Below are 16220 nucleotides of genomic sequence, written 5' to 3'. Positions count from 1 at the left end.
TATGCCGTGATAAGCCGGCGATAGCTCACATAGAGCTCAAAAGGTGCCAGCGCAGAAACGAAGCGTCAAAGCAGTAACAGCAATGCGCTCTACTGGTTGCCAAGCGTTAGTGGGAGAGGTGTCATGATGAGCCGAGCTGTGGAGTTTAGCCCAGGTCTGTCATGACTAAGCCGACATTTTACCGGTATCAGATAAAGGTGAGAGACGGGAGGATCCAGTTGTTCTCCAACAACTTTCTTCCGGATACGGTGAAGCAGGGACATTTTCACGGTCTGAAAACTCCGGAGCTCAGGAGATGAAGAGGGGCCGAGTATCGGTGACGCCGTGGAAATGAGTTCAGTGTTTGTTTGTGTTTTGGAACTATTAATAATATCTCCGTTGATGACAGCGGCTGACAATTACATCACAGCTCATTTCTCTTCGTCTCCTGAGAATTACATTACAAAATTACTGTCAATGGGACGGTGAGACGGTGAAGGTTCAACTTCCAATTTGTGCAGAAGCACAAGCATAAGCATCAGTCGAGCTTCATTGTTACGTTACAAGCCAGCAATCAACGCCATCCCATAGAGCTTCATCAGGCTCTGATGATGTGGATGAAGCAGCATAGTTTGGTCTAACAATAGGCTAATAATTCCCCGAATTGCAATCTAACCTTATCCAACATACAATCTTGAGCCTTACTAATTATCCAGGATAGCATCGCAATGCCAACAATGATCAACACCACAGACTCATCTACACGTGCCCTTCCTGGGAACATCCTCGCTTCGGAGCAGAACCGGCGTTCAGGAGAAACTCCCGTGACCTGAACACGTGTCGAGTGGAAATTCTTTCCTCCATGGCCTGCTAGCTCAAACGGTGGGAATCGACCCAAGGGTCTTGCTTCTCCACGAGATTCACGAGTTTCATCTCTCGATCTCAGAGTTGTCGGACCGCTAGAGCACCGCTTTGACAGCGAAGACCCAGCGACGAGAAATTACCGTTCCTCATATTTAGTCCCTTCTGACGTAGCTTTGTCACTGTGGAATAGCGCTAAATGTTCATCATGGCATGATATTGAGCTTTGGTCTATAGTAGATCCCAGTTTTATGTCTCGCTTGAGTGCCGAGTTGAGTTGGCTCACAAATTGACGACTACCGGCAGGAGTTTGCGTAGTAGTATGGAGAACGGTTCGTCGCAATGCATTAGTCCTAGTTTTACGCTTGTTTAGTGCTCGTTGACGGACTTACTCATGCGCCTAGGGACGGGTTTGATGTTGAATGAATGTCTCAAACATGGGAAGTCCTGGTTATAATGCCATTGGTCTAGTGCTTTGGGTTAGTATCAACGCTCTGTCAAAAGGTACGCGCAATATACCGGGTTATGAGTTTTTATGTGAGGATGCAGGGTAGTTGAAACAAAAGATCCAACGCCAGTCGGGATTTGACTACAATCACAATATAGACTCGGGAATGAGGTTTTGATCACACCCTATTGAACTCTCTATAACCGTTAGTCCGGGGAAGATTTTGAGTTTAGCATGGTTGTTAGTTATGTTCAGTGCTACTGTTAGTGAAGTGCTTGTAAATGGTTGTTCAAGTTCTCGAAACTGCATTTTCAGCCTCTTCATCTCGCACATCAGCTCAAATAACGTGAGATTGCACATGAACTCGCACGTGCACAGCAAATGCGTGTCAGATCAACAAGAAGTGCCAACGCATCAAATGAGTCTGAGATGGGGACATTGTTTTGCACGTGCGCCCTCGCTCGCACGGTCATGAAGCTATCAATGGAACGTTTCCATCAATGATCTACAAAATTTCAAGTTGAGACGGGGGTTGAGCCTGCATGATCACCGCAAGGAAAACAAGTGAGCAAAGACATTCTAGTTAGTGGGAATTTTCAAGTCTGAAGTTATCTCGGAGAAAATGCTACGAAGGTTAAGACCATGTCATGGAGCTATTGAAGCCGGAAGATGGTTCCGTGCAGAAGCCAAATTTCGTGATGGGTTGCAAACTATAGCACGGAACTTATGGACGAGCACCAATTGCTACAGTTCCCTTTTTGTTTTTGTTAGAGTACAGCAGCATGTAGATAACGCCAAGCCTTTGAGGTTCGAGTCAGAAGAGTGAAATGCCTGCATGACACACAATGCTCGGGCGATTCCCCAACCAAACGGAGACAGCTGCTAACTTCTCAGATGCTGGTTGATGAAGATCATTGGGTCTAGACTGCGGTGATGTTAGTATCCGAAGAAGATCATCATCGTCGTTGGAGCAAGGGCACCTGGTATGTTGCATTGAGGTTATTTCGTAGTCAGAAACCGTACCAAACCCAAAAAGATGGTGTCCTTGATCTGGTCACTGAGACCAGGACCACAAGGTAAAGGATTATCTCTATCCCGTGCGGTCCGACGTTAGCAACTGATGGATGGCGCCGTCCGCCTCACTCTATGCGACCGCGGGAGCCAATCGAGATGGGTAGTGGGTGTGCCTGGCCACGCTCGACAGCCAATCGATGAATGCCCCGTCTCAGCGATTGATTGCCTCGTTTTGCGTAAAGTGGTGTGTGGGCTTATTTTACAGGGATTCTACAGTACCCGTTGGAGAATGGCTCATTGAAACCAAGCCCGTTTGGAACATCGCTGGTGATGGCCTCCTTTTTGTGAGAGCTCAGTTGTAGAAAGATGAAAATAAAATCATATCAGGAATATCGTCGTCACGATTGAAAGGATCCCTGAGGATCTGTAGAAATCGATAACATTTTCTGTCTTCAACCCCATGTTTTTATCAGATACACGGGTTTTTTCTCAGCTGAGTTTTGCTTAACACGTACGTCGGCGGCACATTATTGTTCCTGGTGGACCGCCCAGTTTATGAAGCAGGGAAAATTGGTGATCAGCGTCCCGCCGCTGCCAGCCGGCTCTTGGAATTAGCTTCTGCGCAATACAGTACGTAGAATCGAGATGATCTCGCCTACGAGATAATCTCATTAATCTCCCGTCTGTGTGTTCATGTTTGGAACAGGGCTGAAAATAGCAACTTCATTTGAAGGGCATCACGTTCCGTGTCATGTCTATCAAACTTACATTACCTCCCCCATCGGGAATATCTTCAAACGAGCTAAAACAGAACAGAGCCAAACTCTACTTCTATCCGTGTCCTCTCCGGGAACTGACAGCAGAAGCGTGCAGCCGGTCAGCAAATCTAGCGGGTTAGCGCATGACATGTTTTCCACACCGCGCTTGTTGTGCTGTAACTTTGAATGCTGAGTGTGAGTGAGTGAGACGATAGACAAATTGAATTGCCTGGTTTGGAATTCCTTTGCGCTTCTCGTGTCGGATCAGATCCGCCCTCCCCATGGTGCCCGCTCGCTATGAACGTTGTCACTGTCGTTTTCTAGAGGATGCGCCATGACATCTCACTAGGCACTTTGGTCATGTTTTGCTTTTTCCTACCGATTCATACTGCGTACCCTGTAGCCAGCCAGGATCGAAAGGATGCCGTCATGGCGTTGAACCCCGAAGTTGGGGTTTGTATCACGTTGCTTCTTCTTGTCTCCTTTCTGTTGAGTTTTTAATTCTTTTTCTTTCTGTTTTCTCATTGCTATGATGATTCTGTGCCGCTAATTACGTAGACTTTTTGAAAGATGGCGGTCGGAAACTGAAAATGAGAGGTGAGAGGTGAGAAGATATGCGGCTGGCCGTCTGTCTGACCTGTAGGTGAAGAAGTCCTAGATTATTGGAATCAAGCACAGATCCAAGTACCGTACGTAAATACCCGAGTAAACAACATACACACAGCCTACCACATTTAACGCAGCTGAGCCTCTTGCTTACGATAAAGATGCCTCGTTTCAACGCATCTCCTGTACGGCATAGCATAGCATGGCATGGCATAGATGAGTTGTACGCGCAACCAGAAACGACGTTGGTAGTGGTCGCAGCAAGCTAGACCTGGGCAGAGAGTGTTCTGAGCTACCAATCGCAGCGATTCTAACAACGTTCACATCCACCGGGCGTGTCAGCGACAAGGATCTTCGAGTCGACTTGGCTTCTTTTGACTCTTCTTTTTTTGGCATGAGACGCTACGCCGGGGGTTGTTTTATTAGCACCATGGACCAAGGAGATCCGATGGGGGGCGCTCTTCTTCAGCGGCCACCGAGCATTCCGTTTGGGTGTTTTGGTGGTTCTGTCCCTTCTGCAGTGACCGTTGGTTAGTGGGGGCACCGCTGTAAGGAGATGCCCACGCGCTGGAGGTGTCAGTGAGCTGGCTAAGTTTAGGTGTCGTCACGCGTGCCTTTGTGCCTTCCACCATTCCCTTCTGATACTGGCTTGGTCCACTTCGTATCCCGTCTCATCCCATTTTCATGTTTGTTTCAATCGCAACAACAGCGGAAGAAGCATCATCATCGTCATCTCCACAAGCTTCTTTTTTGCGACAAGTCTAATATCATCTGAATGGTATTGAAACTCGATATTGTCTCTTTCATCCCCTCATCTCGATGTCTGATTAGACCACTCGGGCACAATCACATACTTCATAGAGTCTGCCAGTCTGCCTAACAACACAACCATATCTTCTTGATTGAGTGTTGAAACACACCACCAAAGACGCACGCTACATCATCACACACCCATGCATGCCGCTTTATGCACTGCACTGCATTTTCAGCCAGAGCCAGGCCAAGCCTAATTAGACCGCCCACCCACAGAGCAGAGACCACAGAGAGACAGATGGATTTCTTCCTTCACCTTACACACACCGCAGCGCAACACCCTTGAATATCCTTCCAAGATCCCTGCCGTGATCCCTGTCGAGTCTGGGTGGGGATTGGAAGCCTCATTCAGAACGACTGGGCCGCCTCTTCTCTCGATCCTGGGTCACTATTAATCCTCCATCCCATCCGCATCTCATTCACCTTCTTTTCTTCGTCTCGTCGTCTGTCCTCGACTACTCGATACTATCCCACTTTTTTTATCTTTCGCCTGTGGCAAGCCGTTTTAACTTGCCCTCCCTCAACCATTCAATAAGTTCGCCTCGCTTGGGTTTTTACTTCAGTTCCATTCTCCAGCATCCAAACCCACCCGCCTTACTTACACCAGAATATCTCATCGTATCAAGGCTATCCCATCCCGTCTTCGAATATCTCGCCTCGCCTCGCCAAAACAAAAAAACACTATCGCAATATCTACTATTCAGACCAAAAGAATGAATTTAGAAAACGCCAATACTGTCGAGGAGCTACAACGTCAGCTAGAAGCCGCCAACGCGCGGAATTCACAGCTCGAGCAGTTTGTGCAAAGTCAGTTCAGAGGAGATCCCACAGTCTTAAATCAAGTCGCACAAAATTTGTCTCTGGCTCAGCCCGGTTTCCAAATCCCTAGCCATGGCCTGTCAAGTGCACGAAGTAGTGGTCTCTCTCGTAGCAAGTCTACAATTACATATCCCACCCAAGTAAAGTCTGCCATCACGGTAATACAACCTAAGCCTTGTTCCATCTCCATCTTTCTGATAATCTCAATAGGAACGACATAATGGCCTTCAGGCTCATAAGCGTGAGAGGAGAGCTTTCTCTCAACAGTCTGGCTCCGCTCTTCCCATGAGCCGGAGTGTCTCAAATCGTTCTGAATCTCACATGCCTTTCTCACAAACCGGCAACAGGATAGCTCCACTAAGTACTTCCATGGATCGATTCAACTCTCCTCAAAATGAATCACCCAATCTCCCTCTCGAGGGTGTATCGGATCGACTACCCAGCGTCCAGGAGAACCAGCCTCTACTCAACATCGGCATGGACCCCGACGAGTTCCTAAAACAGTGGCCAGAGACAGCTCAAGTCCCTCAACACTACGACACATCATACTCTGGACTTCCATATAACATGGTGCCCGACAACTCATTCAACAACCTCTCGTCAAATATTCCGTCCAGTTATCCCATGTCTTCCGCTTGCCCGTCAATGATTTCTGGTCCTTCTGCTGCCGAGGCTGCCAGCCCTTTGACCCGCCAGAACAGCTCTTTCGACAGCTATGGCGTCGGTATGGAGCGCCTGGAATCATCACAGTCCCAAGCCGATGCCCTCTTTGCTCCCGATCTGTCTCCCAGCTCTGTCAACATGTACCCTACTGGCAAGCAGTACAACTCTGAACAAGACCTCTTCGGTCTCGGTGCCAGCCTTTCCGCTGTCAACATGCAGTACACCGACTCTAACGGAAACACCTTCATGACATCGCCAGAGTCCACCGACATGGAGCGATCTTGCTCCAACACCAGCATGTCTAGTGTTCGATCAAATGCGTCCAACCTTGAGCGACGCGCAAAGGAAGCTCGTGAGCGTGTCCTTCACTCAGGCAAGACTATCCAACTCGCCCCGAAGCCCAAGGAGGAGCTAGCCAAGACTGAAGCTGTTGTCGCTGCCAACAAAGAGGCCAAGCTTCCTGTCAACAAGAGCAACTACCAGCGACCTAAGCACCCCAAGGTCTACTGCACACAGTGTACTGAGCATCCCGATGGCTTCCGAGGTGACCATGAGCTTCGCCGACACGTCAACGCCAAGCACGAGGGTACTGTCAAGAAGTTCGTCTGTCGTGACCCAGCTACTGTTGGCATCGAGAGCGCAGTCAAGGCTGTCAACCCCTTGTCCAAGTGCAAGGCATGCGTCTCTGGCAAGGAGTATGGTGCTTACTACAACGCTGCCGCTCATCTTCGACGCACCCACTTCAAGCCCAAGACTCCCCGTGGCAAGAAGGGTGCTAACGGTGATGAGAAGCGTGGCGGCAAGGGCGGTGGTGACTGGCCTCCCATGAGTGAACTTAAGGTTTGGTTCGTTGAGAAGAAGGTCAAAGTTGACCTGAATGACTCTCCCATGCCTGAGCAGGACGATGCTGATGAGATGGGCGATGACAACATGGACGGTTCTGGCATGCCTCCTCAGATGGACATGTTCCAAGGTATTGGCAGCAGCATGGCACCCTTTAACATGGAGACTGGCTACGATCTTGCCGTCGACAGTGCCGCTGACCCTGCCATGATGGCTAGTGTCAATGGCGAACTTGGCATTCCCGCTCCCATCTCATCTGCCTCTGGCAACTTCGGCTACTCCCCCTTCAACGGGTCTCCCATTAGCCTTGCTGACAACTATGCTTTCTCCGAGCATGCCACTTCAGCCTATGGCTCTAATCTCTCATCTACCAACACCATCACCCCTGCCACCTTTCAGGACATGTCTCACATGAGTATGACTGACAATGCCCTCTGGGCAGCTTGAATCTCTGGAGCATGAGCAACGATGATGAACGTCGACTTCTTGAATCGCTGTTATCCCTGCTCCACCGGTTGACGTGCTCTACCGATATCGATCTCAAAGTCGAGTCGTTTCTCAGCACCTCGCGCCTCAAGGGATGAGGATTGCATAAAGAAGAAAACCCAAAAAAACCCACGCGTCCGAGCCCGAGTCCAAGATGAGCCGATACGATAATGGCTCATCTGACTAACACCCCTCGCTCGGTGTGCTGTTCTGGTGAACACGCACAAATCTCTCTATGGCAAGGATCCTCTTGCTTATGTTTCGATTTGCCTTCTCACACATAATGATTTTCAGGAGAGCCCGCTTTATGATTGCTGCTGTTTTTTATTTCTTTCAACTTTTTACTCTTTTCTTCAACTTCCTTTTTCTTTACCGTCACGGCGTCGATATTTACAACCTTTTCTCTGGTTTATTTTCAGCGAGTCCCTTGACAGACTAAACTGGTGGATACGTTTCAAACTTGGCAGTGTCCCTAGATGGGCGGCCAAACGAGGTTCGGCCGCTTGAGCGGTGCGACACCTATACGTTTATTCTCGACGCGATCGAAAGTGCTTCGTCGCGTGGCTACGATATATACTGGGCCGGGTACGGTAACTGGTGGGAGATTTTCCCAGGAGAGGAAAAAGAGGAGTCGGTTGCATTTTTATTGCCTTTTTCTATCCTGTACATGACAGGATGAGGGAGCTTCCGAGCATGGCGTTTTTTCATTGGGAATTGTCAGCGCTCAGCGTTGCATTCTTAGAAGGGTTAGGAAATGGTGTTCAGGGAGATAACTATAACTATTGGGGTTTTTGTAGAATCTGAAGGGCATGCTGGGAAATGCCGGGCTTGTCGTTCCGTTCGGTTGGAACATTACTGAGCGGTTGGATGGATTAGTACCGTTTGCCTACGGATAGGAGAACCTCGGCTGGCTTCAAGGCGTAGGAGTCAGAGTCAGTAATAGACCGTGCTGGAAATGCACGCTTTTATCCCTGGACATTCTCTCAACTGTGAAGCGAAACTGAAGATCTGGTTCATGCCTTTTTGTATTTGTGTTCGTAGACGCGTAGTGCCTCACTGCAACTTATGGGTATCTCAAATCCTCCAACTCATCAAGTCTTTTTAACCTTACCAGTCCATTCCTTCGCCCCCTTCACACCCTCGTGTCCCCTCCTAAACAACCCCCTCTCCCACTCCTCCAAACCCCTCAAAAACTCCTCCCCATTTCCCCCAACCGCCTCATCCGCCTTTCTCGCATGAAGACCAACCTCACCCGCCCTCACAACAAACGTTTTTCTCAAAACCTCCGCTATTTCCTTCTCATCAAATAACTCTAGCATTTTGACGCCGACGCCGTAGAAGTGAGGACTTTGATCTCGGAGGGGAACGGCGCGGGGATCAGCTTTTAAAGCGGCGAGGACGGTTGTTGAGAGGCACGGTGGGAGGTTGAGGGTTAGAGGCGCGGAGGAGTTTGGTGTTGAGGCGAGGGCGAGCATTTCGGCGAGCCAGAGGGGGAGGGTTAGGGGTGTTTGGGCTTTGAGGCCGTGGGGGGAGTTGTCGAGATGGCCGAGATCACGAACGTCGATTTCGAAATGGCATGGGACTTTCTGCAAATTGTTAGCTCTACATTCATGATTGCCGAGTATTTGGTGTGGGAGTAATACCTCTGCATCCGTGAGGATGGCGTCAATGTCGTAGTACGACATTTTTACTGTGTTCAACTTTCTGTGTATGCTTGAGGGAGACGCGTAGAGTGGATTGGCGATAATCACTTCGACGCGCCGATGACATAATCGTCAACTTGACTACCCTGCAGCATGCCACGTCCCATTGTCATTAAAAACAAATAACCAACAGCTTCTCATCCATTGGTCTAGGAATAGAATGTCACAATTGATTCCATACCTAACCGACGTTGCATGCATGATGACCCGCTAACTCACGAGGCCCTTTTTTTGCGTCATTCGCATCTCAGAGCTCGGTAGTCCGAGATCGGCGATCTCGGAGAAATGGGAGATTGACACTGGAATATTCGGGTTATTGATTTGAAGAACGTATATGAACAGATCTGGTGATTGATATCGCTGTTCGGTGTTTGGAGAAGACCGAGCTGATCAACCTGAAAGTTCATGATTATGATGGTGATGTTAGTTGAGCTACACCAGCTTCATTCAACAGAGGAAAATCAAGCTTATGAGGTTTAAGAATGAAATGGAAACAATATTATCGATAGATCGAGTCAGATCATATTATCAGGCTGAGAAAGGAAATGTCCAGAACACAATAGATACTGTAACCCAACATCTTCCAGCTTGTTTTACTCTCTAAAGCCACAGCACCAGCCACTAAAACCAAGCCTCAGATCAAGTCAAGCTCTCCCAAATATGACGACAGATTGATCCAAGCTCCCATTCGGCAGACCCGACATTGCCGTCCCGATCAGCTCTTTAACCAACCCCTCCCTCCACTCAATTCTCTTCGACATCACCGTCAATTGCACAATCACAAGTTTGCCTATAATACTGTAAGTTCCTTTCCAATTGTTTCACTATCTATCAAGCACTTGTCAAACAATTTGCTCTGTTCTTGTTGTTCAATTCTTACCTTCAAACCCAATTAATTGATGGATGCACTGCTAATATCAACAGCTTCAGAATGGCTTCCGCTCTCCTCCGTTCAACTCCCGCCCTCCGCGCCGGTCTGCGCGCCCGCTCAACTCCCCTCGCCGCCATGGCTACAACCAGCTTCGTCCGCAACAAGGCCACCCTTCCCGACCTTCCCTGTACATTCTCTCACACTCTCACAATCTTCGACATCCACAGCTAACAATCCCCAGACGACTATGGCGCTCTTGAGCCTTACATCTCCGGTCAGATCATGGAGCTTCACCACTCCAAGCACCACCAGACCTACGTCACCGGCTTCAACAACGCTACCGATGCCCTCGCCGAGGCTCAGCACAAGAACGATACCAAGGCCGCTGCTGCTCAAGCTCCTCTGATCAACTTCCACGGCGGTGGCCACGTTAACCACTCTCTCTTCTGGGAGAACCTTGCTCCCAATGGCAAGGGCGGTGGCGGTGAGCCTGAGGGCAAGCTTCTGACTGCTATCAACGAGGACTTTGGCTCTTTCGACTCTTTCAAGAAGCAGACCAACGCTACCCTCGCTGGTATTCAGGGTTCCGGCTGGGCCTGGCTCGTCAAGGACAAGAACTCTGGCACTCTGTCCCTTGTTACCCGACCCAACCAGGACCCCGTCACTGGTACCCTCGAGCCTCTCCTTGGTATTGACGCTTGGGAGCACGCTTACTACCTCCAGTACCAGAACCGTAAGGCTGAGTACTTCAGCGCCATCTGGGAGGTCATTAACTGGGGCACTGTTTCCAAGCGATTCGAGAAGTAAATCTGTTCTCGTTAACTAAGTTGTAAAGCTTGAAAGAGGCAAAGGAAGAAAAATAGCGATAACTTGTACTGTACGCAACCAAGGTCGACGTTTCGTGACCATGCGCAATCTGTTTGTTTGTCAAGATACCGAGTGTATAGTATCTCGAGGTTTAATAAAAGAATCTGAAAAGAGTACATGTACGCGGTTCCTAGGAAGCAAGATTACTTAAGACCTAGGTATATCCCAAATAATGAAAAGACTTGGGTAAGTTTGGTACAACTTAGGAAGACTTGAGACTAGTTACTTTTTACACTTTTATTAAAAATTAGAAACAATCGCCCAAAACATCCATGCTTCAATGTGTGGCCCACGTTCTACTTGAGGCAATGCATCCCATACTGGGAACCGTGATCCCCCCACATTCCTGATCAGTCAGCCCGTGCATCTTTCAAGATATAGAAATTGGCCATTGCTGGAAAGGTACACCGTTTACTTCTCAGTTCCGTCGCGCGTTGTGTCCATTAGACGCCCTGGCGAGACAGAATGTTGCTTTTCAGCTTGCGCAAACAAAATCGCCATGTCAAAGGCCTCCAAGATCAGGGCTGCTGGCATCTCGCAATGCCCTGATAAGCCGCCAACTCAGCCGGGAACTCCTCTTCAAAGATCTCAGCTGCGTAACTGTACCAATCACTGTTCGCCTCAGTAGTTCTCGCCTCGAAGAACCGTGCATACTCCCACCAAACAGGATACTGTCCTGCACAGTCCCAACCAAGGATCCAGCTGATAGTGTTGTTCGAGACAACAATGTTCTTGGGGCACAAGGCTCCATGGGTGAGCACTGAAGGGTAATCAGTGCGAAATTGAGTGATCAAGGCCTTGGCCACAGGTTTCGGCACCGACTCATACAAAGTTGACATGAGAAGTGCCATGAACTGCTTCTGGCTGGGTTTTGTACGAATTGCGTAGTAGGTATGGTCAGGATGCTTATCTTGAAGCAAACTGTATTTTCCTGAATTGATAGACCCTAGGGGATAATTTGACCCCTGCTTGCTCTCATGCCGCATCTTGTGGAGGAGGTTGCGGAGTTGCCTGGCATACGAATACTTGTCACTCTTTGTGAGTTTAGGCCAGACATACTCGAGCAATTCGCCGATCGCGGTACGGGTAATGGCACCGTCTGAGGAAGAAATGTCCTGATCATGAAGAGACAGAGGGAGAGCTCGAGTATGGCCCAGCATGGACAGCTTCTCATGCTGGACCATTCCAGCATTGGAGATGAGAAAGGTATATGTCTTGGGTTTACCAGGAGCATCATTCTTCTTGTTGGGAGCGGCCTGCAAGCAGAGGTTCAAGGTTCGGTTTCGGAGGAGTGAAGTAAGGTAATGGGTGGAATCGTCCGGCAGAGGAGCTACGCATTCAATCAGCCCTTTTGAACCAGCAATCATTTGCATCCTTGCTTACCATGACCAAGAGACTCAACCTCGGTGTAGTGCTTTTTGACTGGACCGATTCTTGGCTTCTTATCCTGCTGCCCACGTTTCTCCTTAGCCTCAATCATGAGCTCGCTGATGGACCGCTTGATGGAGCCCCCATCATGTTTCTGCGAGCCTCGGGAGGAACGGAGAGACCAGTCACCCAAGGCATCTCCATTAGCGCCTGTGGCCCTGAAAGGAACACAAGACTCCTCTCTCTTGACCACAGGTGCTGGTTTGGGAGATTTCTCTCGAGGAGCCTCAGAGAGCATCCGAACCCGTTCAGGGTTCATCGTGGTCACTTCAGCCGCGGGTGGAACAGACTGACCCGAGCCCGGAGGAGACATGATCAATCAGTTAGTCGAAGAGCTTTCCCGACTGGAAAAAGGTCTGCAAGAAGTAAGTGATTCCAGAAGCAGATAGAGATGGCCCAAAGACCATCAAGAGCTGAATTCAATCGTGGCACAAGAATTTGTGCAAGACAAGGGGACAACAAACGAAAAAAGAAACTCAAGAATGATGAGAGGTAAACAAAAACATGTCAGGTTGGTGTCGTCATCTGAAGTCTTCATCTGGGTTCCTTCCTTTGAGGTGAGTCGCAAACGCGACTGCCTCACACCTGCCTGGCACTGGCGACTGAATAACTGCGCCAGTTTTCTCCATTCAGAAGGCACCCAATCAAACACAGGACAGCCCACGCAGTACAGTCCAGTGAACGCTTTTGAATCATTGTAATAAAGGCTCATGGTTAATGACAGCCAAGGGGTAAGGCTGTGATTACCTAGGTACCAAGTACCGACCTTGCGTGATATTGGTGGAATACGATAGAAAGCAACACGTCAACGCATGAAATTGTAGCATAGATTGGGCATTCATCTCTCATATTACCACCCAGCTACTCTTGAGCATAATGGAACCGTGCGTGATCCTGTGCAGACTCTCACAGTCAGCAGACAGCCAAAGGACTGGCAAGAGATTACAGCTCAAAGGGACATAGGCCTTCGCACTCACTTTAACGTCAAAAAAGAACGGCGTCAGTCAATGCTTGTACACATAGGAATAATGGTATTTCATAAGCTCAACATAAATCTGACACTAAATATAAGTGGAATTCGTTCCCAACCATGCGGTCCGACATTTCATACATAAGCCCATCGTAGTCATGAACAACATTTCTAACAATCCTTTGACCGCAAACACATAAGGGTCTATCCTCTTTCTTTTTTCTTACCCCAGACATTTTCGGATAAAATGGAATTTAAGACAAGGAGCAACAGTAAAAAATTACTCGCCGTTTTCCTGGATCGTCTCCTCTACCTTTCGTTGTGTGTAGTGACGAGGAAGACGATTCTCGCCCTCAGTGTAGGGGAAACCAGCCTCTTCACGTGCCATATCATTCACCCACTTCTCATCACCTTTAAGGCCAGGGTTGCAACCCAGCTCCTGACACTTAGCAGCCAAGTAGAACCAGCCAAGGGCGTTTCCGACAGTGCCGACCTCGTCACTGACACCGTTCTTAGCCTCACGAGACATCCTGGCATGGAGCTCATGATCGGTGTACAGGTCCATGAGATGTCCAGCAACGGTCTTGTAGTCGCCAGGGGTAACGAGGTAGCCATTGACCTTGTCCTTGACCTGAAGAGGGATACCGCCTTCATTGGAGACAATCACAGGAACTCCGGCGTGAAGAGCCTCAGAGACCTTGATTTCGAAACCCTCACGAGTGGACAACTGGAGAATAACGTGGGCATTGGCAATGACCATGTTGAGAAGCTGGTCATTGGCGTCCAGGCGTATGACGCTGACGTCGTCGAGGAGATGAGGGTAATGATCTTCAAGTTGGGCCATGGTCTGGTCAAAGATGATGGCACCATCTGGGTCATCAATGGATCCGTTACCGCAGCTGCAAAAGTTAGCAACAGTTCTGACATTGACATCATTAACTTACACAACGAGCTGAGGAACATCGGAAATGTTGGCCTCGTCACAACGGCGGCGGAACTCAGCATATGAGTCGATGACAGTGGGAATACCCTTGGCAGGGTCGAATCGAGCAACTTGAGCAATGTACTTGCCTGTAGGTCCGCGTTAGTTGTTTGATACCAACTGATGAGAGATTATCTTACGGTTGGGCCAATCTAGTTCAGTCGTTCGCTGATTTCTACACTGTTGGTTATAGATATGAGCGTAGTAGCCGGTATCCCACTTGTTCATGTGTTTGTTGAGGCCGTCAATCCAGTCGGTAGTAGCGGGGAGGTAAACAACCTTCTCCTTGGGAACGGTGTGAGGAACAAACTTGGGGATAGGGTGGCTGATGAACATGTCGGTCTCTTTGATGTTGCTCCAGAGATAGTTCCAGATGTCATTCTGGGGAGAACCCTCGATGGCCACGAGGTCGCTTCGGATCTGAATGTGAGATCGGTACAGAACAGGGCGATCAGGTGTGAGTCTCTTGATCATGGGGACGAGGCCGGGCATCTGAGGGTCATCGATCTACATCAGTTGTTAACTTGCATGGTTCCAAGCCTGTGAAACAATTGACCTACAATGATGACATCGGCACCGCCCTCCTCTGGGGGACGGAGAGGACCACCCTCAGAGAGCCAGTATCGCTTGGCATTGTCCTCAATCCAGTCGTTGATAGCAGCCTTCTCCGCGTCTGAAATACGCTGGTCGGGGTGACTGACACCCTGGAGAATGTTGTGCTGGTTCTTCGTGATTCGGAACACGCCAGGTCGTGGCTTGGGGACTAGATTCGAGTTAGAATTGTGTAATGTCTGACATTTTTGGAGTGTTTCTACATACCATACCAGGTCACATCAACACCCAAGAGACGGCTGAGACGGACAAGAGCGTGACGCATGAGAGCAACACCACCACCCTGGGGAGTAGCACTGAAGAATGCAATCTTCGTCTTCTTCTCGCGGAGCTTGTTGGCATAGAACTGCATGGCACCCCATGTCGCACTGGAGCAGGTGTCCTTGTGGTTTTGGAGGTTGGTGAGATGAACACGGAAACCGGCATCTGTCTGAACAATGCCGCGGTAGCCGACCTGCAGATGAGGAACGAGAGAGGGTCCAAAGTTACTGAAAAAAGTGTTGTCAGTCGCCATTCATGAGACCATTCATCCCCTCCTTCTCAACTTACAGAATACACTTGCGGGCCATGGAATCTGCTTGCTCATCGACGCGCTTGACGTCCCAGAAGTTCTTCTCCTTGGCTTCGTGGTCGGGTCGGAGCACAACAGGTACAATATCGAGGTCAAGCCAAAGACGGGAGCACAGAGAAGGACTCATGTACTTGAGCGTGACGGGGATACCAGCTCCAATGAATTTGACAAAGTTCTCATGCTCATAAGTCTCAACCTCGTTGATGATGTGATTGGCAATGAGATCCTGGCCCTCACGCATATCCTCATCGAGGGAGATGTGCTTGATGGAGAAATCATTGAGATAGACGGTGTCGTGGATAGCAAGTGCAATCACGGCGGTATGGTCATCGGCGAAAACGGCAGAGATTCCAAGGTACAAAGTCTACGATTGAGCTGTGTTAGTCGCTTCATGTGCTAAAGATGAGATCGACCTCGGTCTCCATATTGCAGGGGTCTCAAGAGCTCCAATTGCTATGACGCAAGTTGTCATGAGGGATACATGATACAACAAAAACGGGAAGCACGGGAGATCAAGAGCAAACTTACCTGAAGAGGAGCATTGACGTGACCATCCTTCTCGACGAGAAGGCTCATCTGCCTCTTCCGGTGCGACGTGGCGCCCGTGGAAAACTTGCGGGTAGGCTTGTTGGAACTCATGATGGCAGCAATTGCAGCAATTGGCGGGGTATTGGTTGTAAAGGCGGGGTAGCAGATTGTGCTAAATAAAAAAGAAGAAGCTCTCTCTGTGACGTGAAGAGAAAGAAAGCTCAAGTGAAACAGCTACGGATGGATGTAAAAGAAGTGAGGAGAATGAACAAGACTGCGGCTGGGCGGCAAGATATAGACTTGGTACACCTCCTTGATCAGGTCACAGACAGACAGACAGAAAGGCGGTCGTGAGTAGGAGGTCGGGATCGAAAGAGTAGTGGAGCTATAGCAACAGC

At 49.1% G+C, this 16220-nt stretch overlaps 5 protein-coding genes across 5 annotated transcripts; 2 read left to right on the top strand and 3 right to left on the bottom strand.

Moving 5' to 3' along the window:
• Positions 1 to 5192: 5192 nt before the first annotated feature.
• Positions 5193 to 7251, top strand: BKA55DRAFT_687896 (uncharacterized protein; the record flags this gene model as incomplete). The annotated part of the gene is made up of 2 exons (XM_046199133.1): positions 5193 to 5456; positions 5509 to 7251. The coding sequence occupies 2 exons, from the start codon at positions 5193 to 5195 to the stop codon at positions 7249 to 7251; spliced, it is 2007 nt and encodes a 668-aa protein (XP_046052305.1).
• A 1130-nt stretch (positions 7252 to 8381) lies between these two features.
• On the bottom strand, positions 8382 to 8975 carry BKA55DRAFT_506340 (uncharacterized protein; the record flags this gene model as incomplete). Its single annotated transcript, XM_046187261.1, has 2 exons — positions 8382 to 8876; positions 8934 to 8975. 2 exons carry the CDS (start codon positions 8973 to 8975, stop codon positions 8382 to 8384), a joined length of 537 nt encoding a protein of 178 aa, XP_046052304.1.
• A 719-nt stretch (positions 8976 to 9694) lies between these two features.
• On the top strand, positions 9695 to 10993 carry BKA55DRAFT_562850 (Manganese/iron superoxide dismutase). The gene is made up of 3 exons (XM_046192332.1): positions 9695 to 9793; positions 9918 to 10051; positions 10106 to 10993. The coding sequence occupies exons 2-3, from the start codon at positions 9925 to 9927 to the stop codon at positions 10669 to 10671; spliced, it is 693 nt and encodes a 230-aa protein (XP_046052303.1). The 5' UTR covers positions 9695 to 9793; positions 9918 to 9924; the 3' UTR covers positions 10672 to 10993.
• Positions 10994 to 11249: 256 nt separating this feature from the next.
• BKA55DRAFT_687893 (uncharacterized protein) lies at positions 11250 to 12472 on the bottom strand (the record flags this gene model as incomplete). Its single annotated transcript, XM_046199132.1, has 2 exons — positions 11250 to 12061; positions 12115 to 12472. The coding sequence occupies 2 exons, from the start codon at positions 12470 to 12472 to the stop codon at positions 11250 to 11252; spliced, it is 1170 nt and encodes a 389-aa protein (XP_046052302.1).
• Positions 12473 to 13409: 937 nt separating this feature from the next.
• Positions 13410 to 15933, bottom strand: BKA55DRAFT_505516 (uncharacterized protein; the record flags this gene model as incomplete). The annotated part of the gene is made up of 7 exons (XM_046187197.1): positions 13410 to 14028; positions 14074 to 14200; positions 14252 to 14618; positions 14672 to 14874; positions 14931 to 15211; positions 15273 to 15658; positions 15823 to 15933. 7 exons carry the CDS (start codon positions 15931 to 15933, stop codon positions 13410 to 13412), a joined length of 2094 nt encoding a protein of 697 aa, XP_046052301.1.
• Between the last annotated feature and the right edge of the window lie 287 nt (positions 15934 to 16220).

Source organism: Fusarium redolens (assembly GCF_020744475.1).
Source record: "Fusarium redolens strain MPI-CAGE-AT-0023 chromosome Unknown BKA55scaffold_5, whole genome shotgun sequence".
NCBI classification, from domain to species: Eukaryota; Fungi; Ascomycota; class Sordariomycetes; order Hypocreales; family Nectriaceae; genus Fusarium; species Fusarium redolens.
Note: the sequence above shows the minus strand (reverse complement) of the source record. Positions and strands in the feature narration are given on the sequence as shown.

Bases quoted from the DNA above. Each gene is read 5' to 3' on its own strand.
- BKA55DRAFT_562850 (XM_046192332.1), top strand. From the start codon at position 9,925: ATGGCTTCCGCTCTCCTCCGTTCAACTCCCGCCCTCCGCGCCGGTCTG. The intron at 10,052-10,105 runs GTACATTCTCTC...AACAATCCCCAG, and splicing joins CACCCTTCCCGACCTTCCCT to ACGACTATGGCGCTCTTGAG.